The sequence below is a fragment of the Vollenhovia emeryi genome, unplaced genomic scaffold (genome assembly GCF_000949405.1).
Source record: "Vollenhovia emeryi isolate VEMERY1.0 unplaced genomic scaffold, V.emery_V1.0 DF939126.1, whole genome shotgun sequence".
NCBI classification, from domain to species: Eukaryota; Metazoa; Arthropoda; class Insecta; order Hymenoptera; family Formicidae; genus Vollenhovia; species Vollenhovia emeryi.
In genome coordinates this window covers 668,169-691,273 of record NW_011967240.1, presented here as the reverse complement: position 1 = coordinate 691,273, position 23,105 = coordinate 668,169, and the positions used below count along the sequence as shown (strand labels likewise).

The 23,105-nt window shown below is 39.7% G+C and overlaps 3 protein-coding genes across 3 annotated transcripts in view; 2 read left to right on the top strand and 1 right to left on the bottom strand.

Moving 5' to 3' along the window:
- LOC105568971 (alkaline phosphatase-like) overlaps window positions 1-23,105 on the bottom strand; it is a 182,438-nt gene that overhangs the window by 41,602 nt on the left and 117,731 nt on the right. Inside the window, exons 3-6 of the mRNA XM_012025057.1 lie at window positions 16,151-16,325; window positions 9,402-9,580; window positions 7,752-7,959; window positions 5,883-6,023 (exon numbers count right to left, since the gene is read on the bottom strand). Of these exons, the coding sequence (XP_011880447.1) occupies window positions 5,883-6,023; window positions 7,752-7,959; window positions 9,402-9,580; window positions 16,151-16,325 (703 nt within the window). The remainder of the gene's footprint in view (window positions 1-5,882; window positions 6,024-7,751; window positions 7,960-9,401; window positions 9,581-16,150; window positions 16,326-23,105) is intronic.
- On the top strand, window positions 16,883-18,849 carry LOC105568968. Its single transcript, XM_012025054.1, has 2 exons — window positions 16,883-17,118; window positions 18,625-18,849. The coding sequence occupies exons 1-2, from the start codon at window positions 17,023-17,025 to the stop codon at window positions 18,835-18,837; spliced, it is 309 nt and encodes a 102-aa protein (XP_011880444.1). The 5' UTR covers window positions 16,883-17,022; the 3' UTR covers window positions 18,838-18,849.
- Window positions 18,918-23,105, top strand: part of LOC105568970 (caspase-1-like) — a 36,453-nt gene continuing 32,265 nt past the window's right edge. The window contains exon 1 of the mRNA XM_012025056.1: window positions 18,918-19,125. Coding sequence (XP_011880446.1) covers window positions 19,019-19,125 — 107 coding nt within the window. The 5' untranslated portion in view covers window positions 18,918-19,018. The remainder of the gene's footprint in view (window positions 19,126-23,105) is intronic.

The window sequence follows — 23,105 nt, the reverse complement described above, 5'->3', positions numbered from 1 at the left end:
GCGGCGTACGGTATTTTCACGCTTAGATCGCTCGCGCTGATTTCGAGATAACATTGCGGTAACATTGATATATGGGATACATCTCACATATATGCCAATATTCTAGAAATCTGCTTCAATTTGCAATTTAAAAACGCGCGACAATGATGTAGAAATCTCGTAACAAATATATTGTATTATAGTTTCCGCGGCAATTTTGTAGAAATCATAAATAACATATACACAGGATATGTAAAATTGAAAATTACCCGAATTAGCTCATTATTTTGGATTATATCAGGAAGTGTTCACGAGAACCCGAAGTGTCTGCGTTAAATCAGAATCCAAATGCCGCATGGTATAGCGCTTTCTCTTTGTTTTGCAATCATATTGTACGAATATTTTATCCATAATATACTGCCGTATATTTCATGTACACAATAAAAACCGCATACACCGCAGACAAAGAATATTTATAACTAAAAAAGGTGTCTTTTTTTATTCACAACCACGGAGTCCCCTTTCAGTATCAAAATGGGAAAAATATACGAATATGTAAAAAATATGGAAAAATATGCTCTCAGATCTATTTCAATGACAATTTGCGTCCCTTATATGTGTATTATTGAATAATCGCAAAATTTATTATTATAGAGAATTATTTAAAGAAACGAAAATTGTTAAAATACATACGGTGGTATTTTAAGCATTCTTTTTTTGGCCACTGTTGCTTCTGTTCTAATTATAATCGAAATTCTCTACTTGCAGACAAACTTGTTTTGCGCACGTGTTTATATAACGGATAATTAACCTACCGCTTTTCATTAATCAATGCAATGTGTATCGCAAAAAATGTATTGCACCGTGTCGCATAGGTTAAAATGTAAACAAGGTTCTTAATGAACCTTGTTGCTTTATTCGTATTACAGTGGCGCCCAAGTGACCCATTATTGTACGTAAACATATGCCACATTTCACATAGAGAGAGAATACATTTCAAAGAAGAGAGAATATATTATATATCAAGGCAATATGTGACGTAATTCAGCATTATTCTTTTTTACTAGAACTGCATAATTTTATTGCTTGGTGAAAGAAGAAATAAGAATAATAACTAATAAATTATAAAGTATTTAAAGTAATTTAACCAAAAAAATAATTACTTCAAGAGAATATTAAGCTTGTCATATAGTTAATTACCACAAGAAGTTGATAAACAATGCATTTAACTTGAAAGCGTACCGTCAAAACAGAATTCAAACTCTAAAATAAAACAATGTGATATAAAAACAATATATAATAAATATTTTAACACAATTATCCTCCTTTCAGCACAATTTAGTAGCTGATCAGATTTTTAAGTGCATTAAAGAAATATTGGATTGAAATTCCAACAAAACGAATTTTTGGTTATTTTTTTTAAATTTAATGTTGATAAATTTGATGTGTTAGAGAGTTCAAAGAGTTCAAATTAAAATGCGACAGCTGTGTTTTAAAATAAAAATCTTTTATACAGCAAGTATTTGATTGAATCTCAAGGACGGTTTATTTTTAAAAGTAAGTGCACGCGAAGTGAACTAGAACCATAAAAGCTAATTGTCTTTTTCTTCAACAGACGGAATGATGATAAAATTTTATAACACGTGGATCTAACATAATTTTTTCAATAAAATATAATAACGCAATAATTTCTGTTTTTATCATTATTTCTTACAAATTATTTCAACAATAACAGCTTAAATAGAGAGAACTATTTTTCACAAATAATCATGTTTTAATCCTACATATTATAATACATATATAAATCCTCACTTGATATTTTTACTATATTTAACGAATTCGCAAATGTGCTTGAATACGACAATCGTCCTATTGCAATCGGTCTCTGTGTCTCTAAAAACAAAGCGCGTTAGAATTTCAATAATGCCTGCAATAAAAGATCCAACATTTTCACTTTAAAGTTAAAGCATAATACTCAAACTTTAATTTAAACTCCTCTTCAAATCTCTAGAATATCAAACTTATCATGTACAAATTAAAAAAAGACTTAAAATGTGTTTTTGGGGAATTTAACATCATATTTCTTAAATGTGAAACGACGAGACTTCTTTCTTTGCGGATTCAGATACACAAAGAGAAACATTAATAAATTATTCATTCTTTCAAAAAACCTTTAAAATACATGATATTTATCTATATAAGTATATTACTTATACATAACATGGAAATAAATAGAATTCATAAAAAATATATTCCATCAAAAGTTTGTTAAAATACGTATTATATTAAATAAAATATAATATTGTGAAAATGTAAATAATGACTCAAATTTTTCTTAAATTGTTTGTCACATGTATTATATATAAAATACTTTACTTTGCGTACATAAAAGCTATGTAATAAGTAAAGTAAATACAAAGCTTTAATAATTATTGTAAACACAAAGCTCCCTTTTAAAATTATTTTATACACTGAGAAAAAGGTTTAGTAATAATAACGTAGCCTAGGTCATAGTTACTAAATGGTTTGGTTAAATAGTGCCGACTAAATGTTTAGTTAATACTAACCAATGATTTAGTAATTATTAACAGTAAGGTTTGGTATTTATTATCAAGGCTTGGTTATAATTACTAAATAATATCGTAACAGTTACCAAATTGTCGCAAACTTTACTAAACCATTAGGTAACTATAACTATATGGTTAGGTTATATAATAACTATAATAGTATATATAAGAGTTCTGATAGGGTTCTAATAAAGATGCCTTAATGCCTGGTCAGGCACTCATCAGGCAGCCCTGACAGGGCCCTGACCGTAAAAGTAAGTATATTCAGGTTATCGAGGTTTATCCACGATCCAGAGACAACTCGCTCTCGCATCATATCGGCTCGCCCTTTATACTAATACGGGACGATTTTTACTTACGAGAAAGACGCGCGGTCGCCACGTCGCCGCGTCGCGGCAGTATGTGGTATCTAAATTATTTGATAATTATTACCATTGTATTTGATATTATTTACCAAACCATTTAGTTGGGTCAACTGACATCAAGATTTTAGTTTACTAAATATTTTGTAATAATAACCAACCGTTTGGTAACAATTACTATATTAGTTATTACTTACCAAATATTGCAGTAAAACGCTGAACTAAATGCATTTGGTAATTATTACTAGACTTTTTTCTCAGTGTAGGAAGGTGGAAAATACCGCACACTTTAAACAAATTTTTCCACAAATTCCTTTGCTGTACCTGCGTTAATAATCAAACAACTTTAATAATTAACTTTATCTTTGAATACAACGGCGCGTAAAATTTACACACAGGGCAATGTTAATTTATTTAAAACTTTTTATCTGACGTATTTTTTCAGTAGGTAATACATTTTCTGCAGTACGCAGCAAAGCTTTATAAATACATCTCGTACACTTCTGTAATGCGTCAGCCCTTCTGAGAGATGGTAACACACTCCCGCGTACCTTCCACCCGGAAAGTGTTAATCAAATTGTTGCAATCTGCAAGTGCACGCAGGTAGCTACTTCGCGTAAGCAGCTTCAGCGCGAAGTTCCCGAGTTCATTTATATGTATGCACATACGAGAAAATGTAGCGGAGTTCCAATCTGCCAACAAAGATACGCTCCGGATCAATGGTTTTCGATACAGCGTCCCATTTATAAAATCGCTCGACTGTACGTCGATTTCAGCAATTTTTTTTATATAACAGTAAAAATGTCAGTTGCCGGTTATTCAGTTGCCTGTTATTCACAAAAAAAATAGAAAGCGATGTGTTCGATAGAATGTTAATTCAATTTCCGTACGAGAAAGACACTTTTCTTTATTCTCTCCGCCGTTGCTCCATTTAGCTATCGTAAATTTGTCAAAACGCGTGACTGACGTATTACGAAAGTGGAAATACATTTTGCCAAAGCCATTAATAAAGTGAAATAGAATGAATCTATAATTGGTAAAATTGTCCAAGAATACAAATATTTTTATTTATTTATTTACTTTCAATATTGGATAAATCTCGAGTTAGCCAGTCCAGTAAATTAAATTTCACTTCCGTTTCAAAATTGAAAAAAATCATCTACAAATTTTTTTAACTAAATGTCAAAATTTTTTTAAATTTAAATAGAAAAAACGTTGATCTTAATTTTCATTAAATTCTGTACCTACAACACCCCTGAAAAGTCCTAATTCTTTATAATAAAAAGCTAATTCTGGGACTCTCTGTACAAAATAGGTTCATATTTTGGGTTTTGATACCCACCGTACGTTAGTTCATGATTTATCCCCATTTTGAATTGTCCACTATTTGTCACCTTCGATGGTTTATCGAAATCGCCAAAATAACTCGCTGACAACTCGTCCGCGTCCTCGATTTACAGAATCAAATATCCGAATACGTAGAAAATGATTTATCATAATGCACTCGACGCCCATATATAACCGCGCTTTATTATATTGCTGACTAAATCGAAATTTGGAATGTGCGAGCGTGCATAAAAGCGCGTCGCTTTCACACGTCGGGCAGCCGCATTGAATTGCAAATGCTTTTTTTTCCCCCCGCGCGTCATTTATTGCTTTTTTCTTTATCTCTCCGCCATTTCGCATCTACACGAATCCTACTTGTCCCCCCCCCCCTCCTCCGCAATGGTCGCGACATTAGATCGATAAAACAATCTGCGGTCGGATGTCATCATGAATTCTGATGTTACCGCACATTCATCGATCATCGTCATTCATCTTCATCCGAATAAATTATTTGTTTTTGTCACACAGGTTGACAACTAATTAATTCTTACGTCCTCGTTCGATTTTCTGTACCACGTTGAGTATATCAATCGCGCATTGTTCTCATGACAGAAGATAGTCACTCCTTTACAGATGAGGCAGAATTTATGCGCTGGTAAAATTCAGGAACATTATTCTCAGGGACACAAATAGAATTCAAAGAGATCTGTGTCAGTACTCTTATCAAAAACTTCCGGCACGGAAACGCGTCACGCGGTGTACTGTTTAAGAAACCCTAATCTACAGGAGCCGCGATTCGTATTAGGAGACACTGTATACGTAAATGTAAATGTGAAAATTAATCTTCTGAAATACGCGCATCGGAAACCATAACCGCATTGAGGAAGCGGTCAACTCCTATAAAAGCCTGGAAGCTCGTTTACGGAGATAGTAGTCCTCCGATAAACTGTGACCCTGTGTGTGTTTCGAGACCTACATGAAATGTGACCGTTAATATAATAGTATGTTACATAGACTTGTCATTTTTTTATGCATATTTATTTTGCGCTGGTAAGAGACGACTGTTTTCGACCGTTTTTTGAAATAATAAATAAATGTGGTGCGGGTTATAGCGCTATCACTGCGCTGCAGGCGAGTAATCTCAATCATATTAATTTTCGAGCTATAAAAATCAGTAAAAAAAATATTAAAAAGTACTCTCCGTTCAAGTTCATCGCAAAATTATTATTATTGTTATTATTAAATATCTCTTCCCGAGAACTGCGATTTTTGTATTCGACAATGCGATATATTTTGCACGACGTTAAAATTGCGTTGCAGCGAGTCATCTTAATCGCATTAATCCCACAGGCAATAAAACCGCCAAAAGATAGAATTCGAAAATATTCTCTATCCAAGTTTTAGCGCAAAATTATTGTTGCAAGGTCTCTCTTCGCCAGAATTGCGAGTTCTACGTTTAGGAACGGTCATGCAAATGCCGTCGTCGCGTGTGTAGGAGCGGCAACTCTCATTTCTCAGAGTGATACCCTCAAACCAACTCTCGGTGTTGATATCTCGCTGAAGATGTATTTCGCGACTGTTACTCCTTTCACCGCCACGAACAAAGTTGTAAGTGCCTCTTTCTCTCTTGTCGTAACTTCTGACTTACCCTCCACGAAGAGGAAGTATCCCTCGGGATTGTTCGCCAGTATCCGAAGCGCCTTAATCGCCATCTCGGCCAGAGAAGGATCGCCGGTGTCGTTCGTGTTCCGGTCGACGTCGAAGTCCATGTGAGAATAGGCGAAGAGACCTGCGGTGAAGAAAATAAGTCTCGGCAAGTAATCGGATCGTGCTACGCGGAAATAAGTTGAGAACCTTATGGACAAATGCAAGGAAACGCAAAGGACGGAAAAATTGAAGCAACGTACCAGATAGAAGTACAAATAAAAAAACGTATAAAATATAAGGAACAAGAAATAGGAAAAAGAGGCCATCGCACAATCGCAGAACTCGTAGAATCTACAATAAACTATTTAACAAAAAGAAGAAAGATTTGACTAATTGTTTGTAAATGAATCGCACACACTGAAACACTTTTTTATTACATCTGGATTGATATAGACCGATATTATATTTTTGCAATCGCTATTTTATTGCTATTTTATTCGAGATGTGATTGTATCTTGTTCCTTATAATTTATAGCATTAATACTTATTTCAGGTGTACGCTCGCTTTAACGACGTCATCGCGCTTTTCAGAGATTACTTATTACCAGCTGAGATTAATTGATTGTACATACATGACGTAACAGTACCTCAAAATTCGCTCCATTGATCAATTGATTAACACTCGATCTTATTAGCTAGATACACAGAGAAATCATCAATGGCAATCGATAGGCACAACGTAATCTCGTATCCCGGAGCTGAATGTCTAATAATTAATACACTGATTACAGACCTGACAACAGCGTGCAATTAATACAATGCAGCAGCTAATCGCATTATACCCAAATCTAAAGCACGAATGATCAATGCAATGAAATTCTTGTAAGTCATTGCGACACTCGGGCATTCTGCGAATTTAAAGTCCGTACATGCATTCGGGATGCATACATTTTTTATAATACAAATTAAATTGTTAACTAAAAGTTATATTGTGCAAATTATCGCCAGTTCCCGTAGCAGATGTTAAACGTTACACAATTTAAAAAAATAAAATTTAATACGAAAATATACACTATTTTACCGCTTTACTAAAAAAAACGTTGTAATAAAATTACTTATTAAATTCATTAACTAAATTAATAAAAAAACGAAATAGTGAACAAATTAAAAGCAGATAGTGAAAAAAGAGTAAATGTTTAAAACTCTTACTCATATAATTTTAATACATTCATTTTTCCCTGAATTTTATAATCAAAGTCAAATTTTTTGAATGAAATACTGCGTTAGAATACAGCGGTGAAAATTTTGTTAAATCAAATTTTATAAAAATTCTCTCAGCTGGTTTCGTATAAGATTATAAAACTGCGTAACATAATCCTTTTATGAATTAAATAAGTCATACTTCAGTACTGCATAAATTCATCTGCGAAACACAGACTTGAATGCAGAATAAGCTAATTCAGCATATTCCAACATGATTAAATTCCAACGTGATTAGCTAACCATACATATATGTTATATTGTAACTTCGTTAGGATATTCTGAACAGAAATTATATTGTTTACAAGATCAAGTGGAGTAATCGAGATTATTCAGTAAACGAGAGCAAATGATGTTATTATAACATAATTAATTCGGAATATGTATTTAATAATGATAAGTATTTAAAATATTATAGGAGAAAACACAATTATAGATAATATCGATTAAAATTACTGCGTGACCCATTCAATAGTTTTAATTGCTTCAATTTTATAATAATTAATAAATGGCAATAGACGTTCACGGGCTGTAACACTATGCCAGTGTCCAACATTAAATCTTGCAAGCATAGATATGTAAATGTATTAAACTTGCTATTATTACTTACCTAACAATCGGTTCACTCTTCGCGTGTCCACCTTTTCAAATTGCTCCTTATTGGCGATGTATTTCGCGGCTATGTTTCTCTTGCGATGATTCCTGGACCACTCTTCAATGAGATTTCGGCCGTCCAATCGCCTGCCCTCTTTATCCGGCTCTTCGGGGTCCAAAGTCACTTTCGGTACAAAGTGGCGTCTGCCACCACCCAGTATCACCTATATCGATTAAAATGACACATTTTTTATTATAACGCATATAATTATGTATCATTTTTAATTTGATAAAATTCGGTAAATAAATCTTTCCGGGCTCAATCGCTTTGTTGGATACACTTTTTCGATTTGAAATCGAATCAAAAGATCTGAATTTTTACTAGAAGCGCCTCGATCCCTGATTCCACCTATCCGTGACGAGACACGCGGAACCGACTTTAATGAGAAAGAAAGTTAGTTCGCATCAACTTTCCCGGGAGGCAGCGCGCCAATGAAATCGCCCGTGGACTTCTTTGCTTCGCTCGGACTTTGAAGTAAAGGCTCTCTTCCGAAAAATAGCACATCACAAGTTATTCCAAAAAGTAAAGAGTACTAATTAATCCCGTCGCGCTTAGTTTGTCATTACGATGCATTTTTCCTTCGTTTTTAATAAGCGAACGTTTGGTCATTCAATACTTTATTGAAAATATGAAATGTGTCCTTCTACTTATAATATTTAATTAGAAATATAGAATGTGACCTTCTAATTATAATCGGCCTAGATTTCCAAGTTTCCCGGTCAAAAAATGCCGCGAAAAAGCATTTTCATGCTACAGAAGGTTCGGATTTTGTTCGCACATAAATAGTACTTTTAGCTCGGGCTATAGCAATCTATTCTCCGTTCGCGTTTCGTTGGTCTGATTGGGCGAGAAAGGTGCAGAACAAGCATCACGTGATAAAAGACGTGAATAAACTGCGAGACATATGTTTTATGTCTATCGATACAAGATAGAAGGTGCAATAAAGCGTGATAAAGGAGACGAACGAGCACCGATACGGGTTTTATGTCCACTCGTATGCAGGAACGAATCATAACTGTGAAAACCTCTATGCGTCATCTGGGCGAGTGTAATCGTATCGGACAGGCTTTACATCTTCGACCGTCGCACCTTTCAACTTGTCGCGGAACGGACAATAAAATATCTAAACGTTTTATTTTTTAATTTTATCGCAATGCAACGAAGAAGTTGCACTTGCTTCGCACAAAATGCGCCCGTTCGCAAATAATTACCGTCGCCCAATTTCGCTGAAGAGATTCATAAGCCGGAATTATATCATTATGCGGTTTGCGTGAAGGATCTAAATTCAAAGTGACATCTATCCGGTTTAACGTTATTTCATTATTCAAAATATTAAAATATCAAGATACTGGCAGTTGTTAAAAGATTTTGTAAAACGCTACGAGGTGGTTGTGATAATGTAATTTACGGCCGTAATTGAAACAATGACATGTAGAATAAGAAGATTAAGATGAAAATACCAGAGCGAAATTTATCTCTTTTACCTCTCGGGTATCGGGGCGCTAGCTAACTGCATCCAGAGAAATATAGATATCGAGCTTACATAAATGCAAAAAGTATCGAATACCTTCGCCACGCAAGAAACGCCAAGATATTATTACATACTGTGATGTTACAGCCGGGCTCGTCCTCGAGCAGCTGACGCGCGATGTCCTTGCAAGAGGTACGTGCAGCAGGTGGCACTTTACCGTCGTCCTCCCAGTAACGGCTGGCCGCGTGTGCATAAAGAGCCGCCGGTGTCGCGTGTGTAACCCTGGTGGTTGTAACCAGCCCCGTCGATTTGCCTGCGATCAGAAAAATCGAATTATTGCCTTTTCGCAGGGAAGTTTACCCTTTTTCTCCCGATCTTTCCATCTTCGATCTCTATCTACCTTTTCTCCCTCGCTCCCTCTCTCTCTCTCTCTCTCTGTCTCTCTCCTTGTTCCACTGGCAAAGTTTCCGGCGTACGTGCCTTCGTAAATCACCCCTTCGGATCCTCGCGGTCGTTCGTATCCGCGTCCGACTTTATCGCGTTTAAGCGGGCCAAGCGTGCACCGTCACTGACGTAGACCCGGAAGACAAATTCCCCGGGTAGCGACCCCCCAGGCGAATCAGTACGATTTATACTTCATTGGGAGCGAAGTGGATTTTAGAATGTTGAACCGAGCCGGGGCTAGAGCCGTACGGGGATTATTACCGGCGAGGTCGGCCGATGTATTATTCAGAGGAATCTCGAATCGACTGTATCGTACCTAGCCGCGATGCGGTTACACCAGACTACTCGCTCACAGGTGTAAATACTCGACGGAGATCTGAATCTTTCAAAATCCTGGGATTAATTTCTCTTGCCACACAAATACTTAATATTCTATCGCGGTTACGTGTCTTCAAATACTTACAACGATTTCCAAATGCACAACTATTAATACTCTCATTGTTTTCCGCGACCAAAGATAAATCCTTTCTCTTGTAGAGGTCTAACGTGTTTACACAATATTTTAAATATGATTCTATTTTCATTAGAAAGAGGTATGACTGTACAACATGTTTTTCATCACGGTGAGTATTTTTAATCATTCCTTCATATTTATACCATATATTGCTTTTGCGAAGTGAGTTGCACAAGCAAAAAATACGAGTTTTCGCGTTTTTCAATTTATCAACTCGGAAACGTATGTTCTTTTATCCAGAAAAGCGTCATAAGTGCAGTTACAAAAATTTCATCAAAAAAAAGGATCAGCGCAGTGTTGTATTTCGTTTAAAAATAGTGACGGCAAAGGGAAGGAACGTTTGAAAGAAAAATACGATTCTCACATTACAAAGAAAAATCTATTAAGGCAAAAAAGGTAAAGGGTAAAGGGTAAAAACAATTCAGCAGACCGTATGGCTGTAGCTGTACACGATACAAGCAGATTGAAAGTGTACGATGGTCCTCCTGTAAAATTACTATTTTTGACTTGTGTCACATTTCTCGTACAGAAACGATATATCTTGGTAACTGATTGCATTTAATGGTGGAGAGTAGAAATGCTATGTTTGGAAGCTCGGCCACGGTCGAAAAATCGGAGTTACAGCGCGCCGCCCGACTCGGAGATCGCATTTTAATTACACGAGTGTTCGCAATAACCTTGGCAGCCGTCTCGGGGGTTTCGCTTAGCGCGAATGGGCTAAGGAATTAAGTTGGCACGCAGAGCTTGCGCAACGTGTGCGGCCTCTCTACCGGGGTCAGTAATTACGGGAGTGGCTTTAGCACGGGAGGTTCGATGCTAATCGACCCGAGTGTGTCGATGCGTGGTCCTTCATTAAAGATCCACCGAGGGACCCTTTGATCTCGATATCTCCACTCGAAATTATCACTGCGCGATCCCGTTTAATTCATGACGCTACTTCTCGGCCTAAAAGCGAAATTGTCGATACTAATTCGAAAGATTAGATCTTGAAACTGCGAAACCTAATTTCCAGAAGAAACGAGGTCAATTGTATTTCGTAGAAAAATTAATTGCCGTAACTCACGACGTACACGGAGGGAATCTTATCTTAAAATTGATTTTGAAAATTATTTCATCGCGGGACAACACGGAATCTCAAAGAATTTTACCGTACATTTCACTAGCAATTATACTTATTGTTAGCATATATTTTACTAGTAAAATGTGTGGTACAATTTCGAAAACACATAAAGTTCTTGAAAATGCCATATTGTCTTACGATCACATGATTGTCAGGAGAAATTTTAAGAGGAAATTCTCTCTGTACACATGAACAATATTGAGATAGATTACCAGAGGAACATATATTACGACCTCCACAATCAAATTGACGATATGTTTAAAAGATATTTTCAGACCAGCTACAATGTCATACAAATTGTACAATAGAAATCACAGTATGCCTTCCCATATGAATTTAGGCACAGGTAGAACACGTATACATTTTCCATGTATGCATATGCAAAATGTGTCGATACGTGCACAAATTCATGGGAAGGCATCGGTGATTCGTAGTGTACGTTAATATTAGTATCGCAATAAAGAGTTAATAAGCAAGTGGAGCGTATATTCTGCGAGCATTGTACACTGCACTATACATAAATATCACGATATAAAACTTTTGCACGAGTTATCCGCCTTTCTTTTCAGTTGCTTCAAATAATTGGAATCCCAGTAGCGAAAGTTTAGAAAATCTTGTACAAAAACAACCAAGTCATTAAAGAGATATTTAATTATATATCTTGTTTCGGAAATTAAATTATTTTGGCAAGCAGCAAAGGCTTCTAGCAACGGCGTGAGTGTACGGAACTTTGTTCCTTCGTTAACTTCAAGTGACTTTGCTTTAACAGGAATTTAATTTGAGGCTTAGCTGTCGAGTTATCTAAAGTTCCGAATTAAAAGTTGCAAAAACAGCTGGTGTACCAGCCGAATTTTTGCGAGGAAAATGTCTCAGAGTCACCCCCGGATATTCACACTCGAGGAATATGGAGAAAGCCGAGCGGCCCCATCCTTAACGCCAGAATGGCGAAAAAATTCAGCCAACGTTATTGGTCTTTTCTTTTATGCGTGCCCATAAATTTCGCTGAAAGGGAACGGGAGGTGGCCTACATCAAGATGTTCTCGGGTCGGCGGGTTCGCGAACGTAAATATTCCTGCGGGATCGTCCGCCGGATCCACCGCGGTCGTACCCAATTCGTTCCCCGCTTTCCGATGGGCGAAACGATGGTGCGATTTCGTAGGTCGTGCACGACCCGCGATTCAAGATGATAATTCAAGGAGTTCCGGAGCGCCGGATGAGAGAACCGGCGGGGGATCCCCGATTCGCCCCTCGAGATGCGCGAAATGGACCGTAGTAAGTCGCGCCGCAGCTCGAGGACAGGGAGCCCTTATTCCCGCAACTTATCCCTTTCGCGAGAGCGAAGTCGCTTTAATGCGCCAACTCCTTAGCGAAATCGCGATATCGGGAAATGACATTTCGAATCTCCGGGTTTACATCTAACAGGATATAGGCGCTTCCACCGATCCGCTATGAAATCGGATATCGATCCGATGATACTTTATTTTAAAGTGTCGATACTTAATGGTATTGGTATTACAGTCGCAGTAAGTGCAAAAAATATCCCTGTTATGATAAACTGATGGAGAAAGGATCGATGCACCCATATAATAAATACACGTCGCAAGGGGAGAAGTAAAATGTACAAAAGAGGAGAGCAATATACGTCGAAATTGTGATATCATATTGTATCGTCGCGAGTAAGCGGGGAATATCTCTGCCATAGTGAATTAATAGAGAAAATGTCGATATGCGATATAATGAATATATATCGCGGGACGAGTAAAATGTATAAGGGAAACTATATACGTCAAAATTATGCTTTAATTCCTATTGCCATTTCTTATTCCCTCATCCATCCTAATTCCCTCCCTATTTACTATTTCACGCTTCCCCCGCCTTATCGCGCGAGAGCGACGATTATTCCGCGAGTGATAGATAACCGTGAGCCGTTCGCTCTCAATTATCGCCTTTATTATCCCCGCTATCCCGCGCCATCGTTTTTCCGCTGTCACCTCTGTTTTCAATTCCCCACTTCTTCCCGTTCATTTGACGTCGAATTTCCATCGCGGCCGTGCATCACCTCACGTGGCGGCAGCGACGTCGCGTCGCGCTAAAGAACGTGACAAACCGCCGACGAGAGGGCTAAAAAGCCGCGGCGCGGCCGCGCGGAAAGCCCGGGGTGTCAACGGCAAACGGCGCGCGATTAATCAGCTGGGCCATTCATCTTAATGATCGTGCCAAAGCAAGCTCGTCCTTTCATGCCCGCGTGTACATACAACGCGCGGCGGTGCACGTGTCAGCAACGCGTACACTCGCATACATATTGCCGGGGTCGCGGCGCACCGGCCGGTCCTGGCAACGTGTCAACTGCTCAAAAACACACAATGCCGCTGTTCGTTACCGTAGATACGGGTACGGAAGCGATACGTGGCCCGCCGCCGCGGCTCCCGTCGCGATATATCGCGATATATGATGAGGAAAAGAAAGAACCCCGCGTTAATTGGTCCCGCGAGCTGCGAGTTTCCCTCACTCCGTCCCGACCATCCGCGGTGACATCACACCCGCGTAATTGGCAGGAGACTCGTACTCTCAATTAACCATTTCTCACCCGTCGACGGCGGGTGCCCGAGCTCGCGAGTAGAAAGATGCTCGAGAGGGAGAGCCGAGGGTGAGATGAGGCGATCGCGCGCGCGTCAGACAAACTAACGCGTCTCGCTGAAACTCGTAAATGCTTCGCGTAGATAGCGGGTGTGTAGCGTATATTCCGGCGATGTTTATTATTTATTTAACGCACGCGAGAGATTCACGAACATCTGCGCTCTGCCTCGCGTAAGCAAGAAATTACATTACAAGCGGATTACAGCGCGCTACCGAGCATCGTTCTTTGCGGCGACCGGCCATCGCAAACAAACCGTAAGCGATTACTGATGATCGCGCAGGAGCGCGCGCGAAAGAGAGAGAGAGAGAGAGAGAGAGTAACGTTAATTCGCCGCCATCGCCAGCACGCCCACTCATAAACTTACAATTTGGTGGTAGAAGCAATTACAACGGTATCGCCGATAATTACTTCTGCAGCAGACACCCAGCAAACCTCCGCGGCGAAATATACAATGCATACAATACACTTGCGTACGTGTGCTGTATACGTACACGTCGACAGTTTTGATTTAGCTTTACGGCGCCGTTTTAGCGTACGGCGCGATAAAACGCTATTATGGCTCGCGCGATTTATCCAGCACGGCAGACAATGTCGCGTAACAAACGACGCCTTTGACGGCACCGGCTAACGTCGTCGCGAAACGCCGTCTTCTCGCCTTTCTCTAATTGCATTTTCTACTGCCGTCGACGAGACGGCCCGTTTCGAATACCGCGCGCTCGCCTTTGACGCGCGACGCGCCCACATACCTACCTACCCCGGATTTCCCTACGGCACGATGCGAATGGTACGGCGACACAGACGGATTGATTACGCGGGCCCTTCGAGATTATCTCTTCGAAAATTAAGGCGCGTTCAATTACAAATTATGAACGTTGTGATGGTCGAGATTCGTATATGTCGATTGCTTTAACATGCAAAATTTGTAGTTATTTAGTGTTTAGCTTGGCGTAATTTGGATTTCGGTAAATTATAATTGATAAAAGCCCACAATATGTTTAAGAAAACGAATGAAAATGTGCTCTAAGCAAGTTATATAACAATTTGGCTTTAAGAATCTTGGAACTTTCTAATTTGTTGCCCGGCAAATATATTAATTAAGGCATGACACGCGTATATGAGCGAAGCCGTAAACACCCGAGCTTCGAACTGCGGGGCATGAAACTGCGAAAGTTCGGTAACCACGTCCAGAATATTCTCGTATATACGGCGCGATTTAATAAACAGCATGTGAAATCTTCCATTAGGCAGAATCGCTCTAGCTTGTGCAATTAGCGCCAGCCGTAAATTAGATATCGGCTTCCGGTCAAGCGCCGCGCCAAGAATACGATGTGCGCCGCATGTGCATGCGGCGCGGCGCGCGGGGCGCGCAAGCGCGAATTCAATTTATACGTGGGCATTTAATCGTGTGCCGTGTTTGGGCGGTTTAATCGTTTTAACGCCCGTCCCCGGCAAATTGGATGTATGCGCAGATTAATTACGTTTGCTCATAATGACGAGATCGCGGGATCGTAAACGCCGCGCCGTGAAATTCGGTACAAAGTAACGACCCGATTAGAAAGATTAATCTGTATATGCCTGTAGGATGTATATTTTATCAATCGCTTGTTACCCTTCCTTCCATTCAAGATACCGCCCTTGCGAACGTGTTTTACTTTCTGACAAATCAATGTGCCGATCCTGAGTTCATCAAAAGATTAGCGCTGTGTCCATAGACACAGTGAGAATAGACTTGCGCGTTCTCAACCTCTCCCGTGTTGAGAACATGTACAAACTTTAGAACGAGACAGCTGATAGTTGAGTGGTCGCCTCACCTTTGTCCAGTAAAGTAGGGGGGTAACAGAAGAGTAACGGGAACGATAGAAGGCGACAGAGAGAGAGGCCGACCACTCAAAGTATGTTGTCTCTTTCTAAAGTTTGTGCAGCTTCAGTCAAACGAGCTGTATATTCATCCCTTTCTAAAAAGACCGTCTTAAGTTTGTCTTAGGATACTGTATGGAGCATTTCATTGGCTATAGAGTATCTGTAGATGATCTTAAGACGATCTTAAATATAAGATTCGACTATGAATACCGGCCTGACAAGTTTCTACACACGCTTCGCGTTTCGTATTCTCGTTTGTGCGGCTACTGAAATATTACTCTCACGTCGTGTCGATATGAAGACTCACCTTGATCCTGGGCCCAATTAATAAGCGAAGGAACGCGCGCCTCGAAGCTAGAGTAACAGTCCTCGAAACGTGCCGATGAATCCAGACCAACGGTCTCGTAATTGGCTTTAACTCCGCAGAGGAGTGCCGTCGCACATGCCGATGATTCGCCAACTTGGGCGTCCATGTTGTACGTCTGAAAACAAAATAACGGCGATTAATTGTATATTTTCGCGTAACCGAGTAATACAATTTTGTAGCCTGAGAAATGTTTACTTATGCGAAAGAGAGGATATGTATTTTTCCATCAATTGTATCTGATATAAAAACTATGTAGGTCAAAAGCGGTTTGCACTTCATTTCATTTACGGATGCCCCCAATCAATTTCCCTTCCGCAAAATTCTGCTAACGCACGTAAAAAATTTAATGAAATATATACTTTTAATTCCGCTCGTATCTCCGTGAAACTTGAAATAATGAATACTCTTGAATTTCAATCACTTACAATCGCAGAAGCAATTGAAATATTTTAGAATTAAGAGAAACGATATTTTGCTCGCATATTAAACTCGGATGGATGATGTAATCTGGATCTGCCGCATAGCGATCATTTCGCATTAATGAAATATCTCTTTCGACGTTAAAGTTTGCGACTATCAACGGGAACACTCGGAAATAATTCGTTCGAATTTGCGTGAATTTCAGTTGCAAGTTTACCTCGCGTTTACTCACGGCCGTAATTTTGCGGATTGCCCACACGGTTAACACCGCCGTGGTCACGTAAATAAGGCGTTTCCATACATCAAGTTCCGCGAACGTCAGGAGCATCGAGGGTGGAATGATAAGTTTGCGGAGGTAAAGAGAAATTCCGATGTAAGTGGACGTCGCCTCTATGTGTCATGACTGGCGATTTTCGTCGGGTAACAGGATATGGGGCGAAGTATGTCACCGCTGTCTAGGAACCGCACGTCGCTTTCAGCGCTCTAGGGTAAGCACTGCAACGAGCAAATGGACATTTCCGTCCATCGGCTCACTCGACTCAACCCGCTCCGAGCTTTGATGAAAACGACAGCTGTGCTCTATTACCGCTGGCGATTCGCGGATAAAAACTGCCGCTCTTCCATTCTCTGCGGAAATTAACGAAAACGTCCAATTCGATGCTCTCGGCCAATAATATTTTAATAGCAATTTTCATCGGTACAGAAAAATTACCAATGGAAAAATATCGGGAATAGTGGGATATCGTAATAATAGCGCGTCGTAAGATAATTTTCCACAAAGTTATAATAATATCTTCCATGAAAGATTATTACGCGATTTCCAGCTTATCATATTTTTCTTCGCTGTCACAAATACGATTATGCAAAGATCTTAACAGTAATATATTGATTAATATCGTTATGAGTAATTTTAATTATTTTCCGTACTAAAGCTACTTGCACTTTGCGCCAAACTTTGTTAACTTCATTATTAAAGGTACAAACGAAAAATCGAATTGTATAGAAGTACGCAAACGGTTTAAATTATATTCAAGATTTAGCTACTGCAACGGACCTCTTGGGATTTAATGTTTAAATCGAGTTTAAAGGTCGATCAGTACAACACGTAAGGTGGTGGTTGGAACAAACTCGTGCGCATAAATCCCCACGGCAATGTTCAATGGCGGGCGCTTTCGTGTAAAATACCGCTGATATCCGGCGGTTTTCTTATTACGCAACCAGTCCGTTTGGATATCCCTTCATCCCATAGAAAACCGATTGGCTCGCTCGAGTGAGCGTCCCCTATTTCAGGACCCGGCGATCCGGGACCACAACACCGGCTGGGAAGTGCCGATTTCCTTTCGCGCAAGAACACCCATAAACCACACTCGTCATTATCATACTAAAAGCCATGCATCGTCAATTCAAATACCGTTATGGATTAACTGCCGGGCCACACGACACGGTCGATCGTCAAGTAGCGGCAAAGTAGAACGCCCGAAGCCCTGAAACGTCGCCCGCAATAGCGAGAAGCCGCATGCCGACCAAACACGTTACAAACTCCAATATGCTCTGCATGAAATTGCACGAGGAGAGCGATGAGTCCGTTGTTTATAGCAAGAGCAAGAGCGAAAACTTGAAGTTCTACTTGGATATGCGACTTCGGAGAAAGAAAAAAATCCAGTCAAGATGCTCTCTCTCTCTCTCTCTCTCTTTCTTTCTTGAAACGTTTACTTTTTAAACACAAAATTTTTAACGCTCACTCGAGATATTATTGACGATTATTATCGGATCAATAAGAGAAAATATAATATGAGCAATATTGTATTCCAAATAAATACGTAATATAGCAATAAAACAATAAATATATGATAGTATATTAAATGTAGTTAATATAAAAGTGGTACAAGTATACAACTTTTATACCACTTTGATAAACGGAGAAACACTCACACGAATGCGTACGCACTCATCAAAAGATGTTAAAGTTAAAGCTTTCGATTGATATGTTTCAGGGAAACGATCTTTATCTGGCCAGCCGGCGACGCAATGGATGTGGTAAACGTTTCTTATCTGGCGTTATTTTCCCAGAAAAATCAATTCCAATGTCCACTCCGATAATATACGCTATTCACTACTGGAATTCAAAGCGCAATGCAAGAAGTGCCGATTATCAGAGAACGTCCGCAGAAATCTGTGACATGCAGCCGTTTAACTGTCCTCGATAGACATGGAAGTGCTGCAGATTATCGTCGAGTATTATCGGCGACGCTTTTATCAGGCATTTCCCCGATAAGATAAATTCGGTGCGCGCGAGGCGTGTCTTTTGGCGTGCAGGTGAGCGCGGACGGCAGTAAACGGGTAAACGCAAATTGGGAGATCGTTAGGAGGTGAACCTCGGCAAGGAAAATGCAGGCGGACGACAAGTGCATTCCGCAGCAGAAACAGCGGGGTATTTCAACGCCGGACAGATCGCAGCAGAGCGTGCCGGACGGATGGCCGTTCAGGAAGGCAAAGTAAGCACCACTTCGTCACGTCGTGACCGATATAAAGCGCAGAGATATAGAGGCACTGCAAGTAATCGACATGCGACTGATAGGTGCGCTTTTCAGCGCTTTCTACGCTTCGTCTCTTATCCCCTTCACTCGCTACAGCAAACACATAGGTGCACCAGCCACTAACCTTACGACCCCTTATAATCTTTGCCGCAAACTGATAAGTTACATCCGAAATTATGTGTACACGGGACAAATTAAATTATTAGCACAACACCACAATTTTATGGCGATCTTTCGTCTTTTATAGCTTTCGTTCCCGTTAACAGAAATGACAAAAATAATGTAATGACATACTAAAAATATACGATTTATCTTGCACGCGCTTTATTTTCAACGGCCAATTTCTTTATCTCTAATAAGAAATTCGGGAGACAATTGCTTCCTTATCTGTTTTAATACAGTGTGGCACTCGTTATAACGCAAATACATACATAGTATATTAATGCTCAAATATAATAAAATGTTTATTAACGCTTAAAGATGCACTAAAATTATTTTCTTATTTACTTGCACTGCTCTCATTTTATTTTCAACTACAAATGTCTTTGGTTTCATTTCAATTTATCGTTCATTTAAATATTGCTGTGCATACATTACTCATTCGTAATCTGTATAATGTGACAGCATGTGATCGATAATATTAATATTTTCAACTGCGGATTATTATTTTTCTAGCAAAAATATTTCTTTCTATTGATCGCAACGCCATTCGAAAGGAAATTTGACTTTTGTTATAATTCGCTGCCGTCTCCTACATCTCGAACCAATCTCGAGACAAGATCGTCCAAAGCAACGGACACTCTGATTCCAATCGCGATTAAATCGAGTTTATCGCACGAAGTCGAGGATGCATTAGGTACATCGTCTACCTGACACTGCATTATTTCTTCTTTTATCGAGATCCTCATACACAGGTGGCAGCAAAATAGTGCTCCGACGCGCGTTACGCGCTTATTTTCGCGGCAGCGCATAACGCATGGTCGGTGTAATTGTCGGATACCGAAGAGGACGAGGGTTAGCACGGGTGGGATGCCACGGCGGAGTAGATTTATATTCATAATAGCGGGGAGTTGGAGGCCGTTAGGCGCAAAATGTTTTAGAGCCCAAAGTAAACGCCGCAGTGTTCGCGGTAATGCCGGTAACTCACTTCTCCCACGACGAACATTTGTCTCGTAATGGCCACTGGCTCACCACGTTATGACTAGTTCGTAAGCGCCCCACAGTGGTTTTGTCACATCCGTTCTGTGTTCTCCCCTACATCCACCCCCCCCCCCCTCTCTCTCTCACCCACACACACACACACACATCCCTTATATATTTCGAGTGTTCTCGATGACTACGTAAGTGGTTGTGTGTGTGTGTGCCATTTCCATATATTCACGAGTATATGCCAGCGTATCCATCCATAAGAACCACTCATGCGATGACTCTTGTGCTGACTTTTTAATTTTACGGTTTTTCTGCCTTAAAGTTTTGGTCTTCATTACTTCTTTTTCAAGATACAATTTTAAACGCGCGTGAAATTAATCCAGTATTGAACGAAATTATAGTATAACGTAATTTCCTTGAATTTTTATATCTGGCAACATGACAAATGAAATATGATTCTTTTCACGAGTATTTCGTCGGAAATAAGCTAAATTATTTTTCAGTAGTTATAAAACGTGCAGAAATAAGTAAATTTCATAAATTTGGAAAGACCAAGGGAAAAAGAGAGATAGGCTAAGTTCCATTACATTTTTTAGAAAGAGCAGTGGAACGTGATGCTGAAAATAAAAGATTTCTACATCATTAATCTAACGGTAATAAAACGAAAGTATTTTGACAAAATCCGGAATATCGTATAGAATATTTTCTAGTCGTAGAATGAATCAGTTTGCAGGAATAAAGGACAACTCTTTCCTTAAATAAACCAAAACCACGGCGCAAGAATCCGTAAACGAAAGACGATACAAAATAGCTCCGGATGTCGAAGAGTATTAATATTTGTAATTCATTTTAATCTACGAAATTATTGCCAGCATTGCGCTACGATAGAAAATTATTTCCTCCTCAGAGCAAGACTTCTTACAAATAATCTCGTTTGCTCTTATTGTCAATACTTGCAACTAAATTTATTGCGAAAAAGGAAACGCTGGTCAAATGTAAAAACAAATAATATCGAGGTCAAAAATAATGACGAGCTTATTTAGGTGATAAGTGATAAAAGCATTGCATTTACATGTGTATTTCTTTTTATATGCACGGACAAAAATGATGTTGTATCAACAATATCAGTTTAATTGAAACAAAATTGTTGAAACAACATCAGTGTCAATGAATGAAACACGTCGAATAGTTGTCGTATAATAATCGGGATATTTAGTTCAATGTTTAAAATTAAAATCTATAGCAAATACAATTGAGCAAATTAGTAACGTTTGTGCAAGCAACTTAATTTTTCTTTAATTCAACAGAATGTTTTCCTATATAGACGTTTCGACAAGCAAAGTGTCTTCATCAGCATAGAACGCGAATATAAAAGCAGTAACAAGAACAATTATAATACGAATAAATGATGACAAAGATCTAAATTTTTGCAAGTGCTGCCTAACTTTAATATGTTTATTCTAGATCATCTATAGCGCGGTGTCTGCATTTCGCCGTGGCTAGGCCGAACTTTTACGTAGCACGCATCTAACCATGCGAGGATTAAACGCTTCGAGTTTACGGTCCATTCAGTTCAACGGGGCTCAGACAATTCCACCTCCGCATCCTCGCGCTATTCTGTACAATAATACCACCGATTTACTTTCGACCGGTGTAGCCGCGGCCCGATCCGGAACAGTCGTAATCGCGGTAACTCGCGAAAGTTGGATCGCGCGTACGTGCGAGAGCCGCGGAAAGTCGAGGGGCCGAGCTCCCGCACGATAAAACGCCGTCGAATCGCAGCGGAAGTTCTCGATTGCGATCTAAGTTGAAATTAAATTGACCACGGTATGATCCCGCCGCGGCGCTGCCCCGAGTCCCACGGCTAAACAGGATATCCGTCTGCGTAAGCGCACGTGAGCGGAAAGTACGAAGTAGACCGGGTGCACTTTTCCGGGGTAAGGTCCTCTTTTGCCGTCCGCCTCGCCTTAAGAAGAGAAATGATCCGATATTTCCCCTCCCGAAACCAACCGCAAAGAGGCAAAACGTTCCGGAAACGCCCGTTTCTTCCCCTCCTTTTCGCTCGTCCTCCTCTACTTTCTTCCTTGCTGCGCGCCATCGCCCGGGCCATCTATTTGCTACTGTCCTCAAGTCGGAATTCCACAACTAGCTACCGCCTAATTACACCAACTGCACAAAGAGACGTTGCACTAAATGCTACTGACATTTATTCCGTCCGCCGTGTTGCTTTTCTTTCTCTTTCTTCCTCCTTGTTTCTTTGTGTGTGCAACATACTCCGGTTAATGTATGCACTTATGCGAATCTCTTTAGTGCACAAAAGTATCGAAAAATGCTAAAGAATAATGGAAGTACTGTATACACCTTCACCACGATATTCGCACCTTCCTTTCCTTCATTTTACGATAAAATATTCCACCATTATCGCGTCAGTCTTCTCATCCAAAAGTTCCAGCCTGTTGATTTTTGCGTATCGTTCTGTGTTGATTTTTGCGTAACGTTTGCGATTCGTGGTATCGAGCGTTTTAATTCGCGGTAAAATATCCAGAGGAGAAAAATGTTAATACAATATTTCCGTTTTGAAATACGCTTTTTCGACGGAGAAAATAAAATTTAATTAAGATCCAACCAAGATACAAATAACTATACCGAGTTCCGCTCATTTCATTCCGCAGCTCCGTTATTAATAGCGGAACTACGAAATCATTTGTTTCTCGCATCTCGTGCAACGTGCGGCAGTGAATTTCTTTATCTACGCTATTTCGTCTAACAAACCATATCGCAACTCGTGA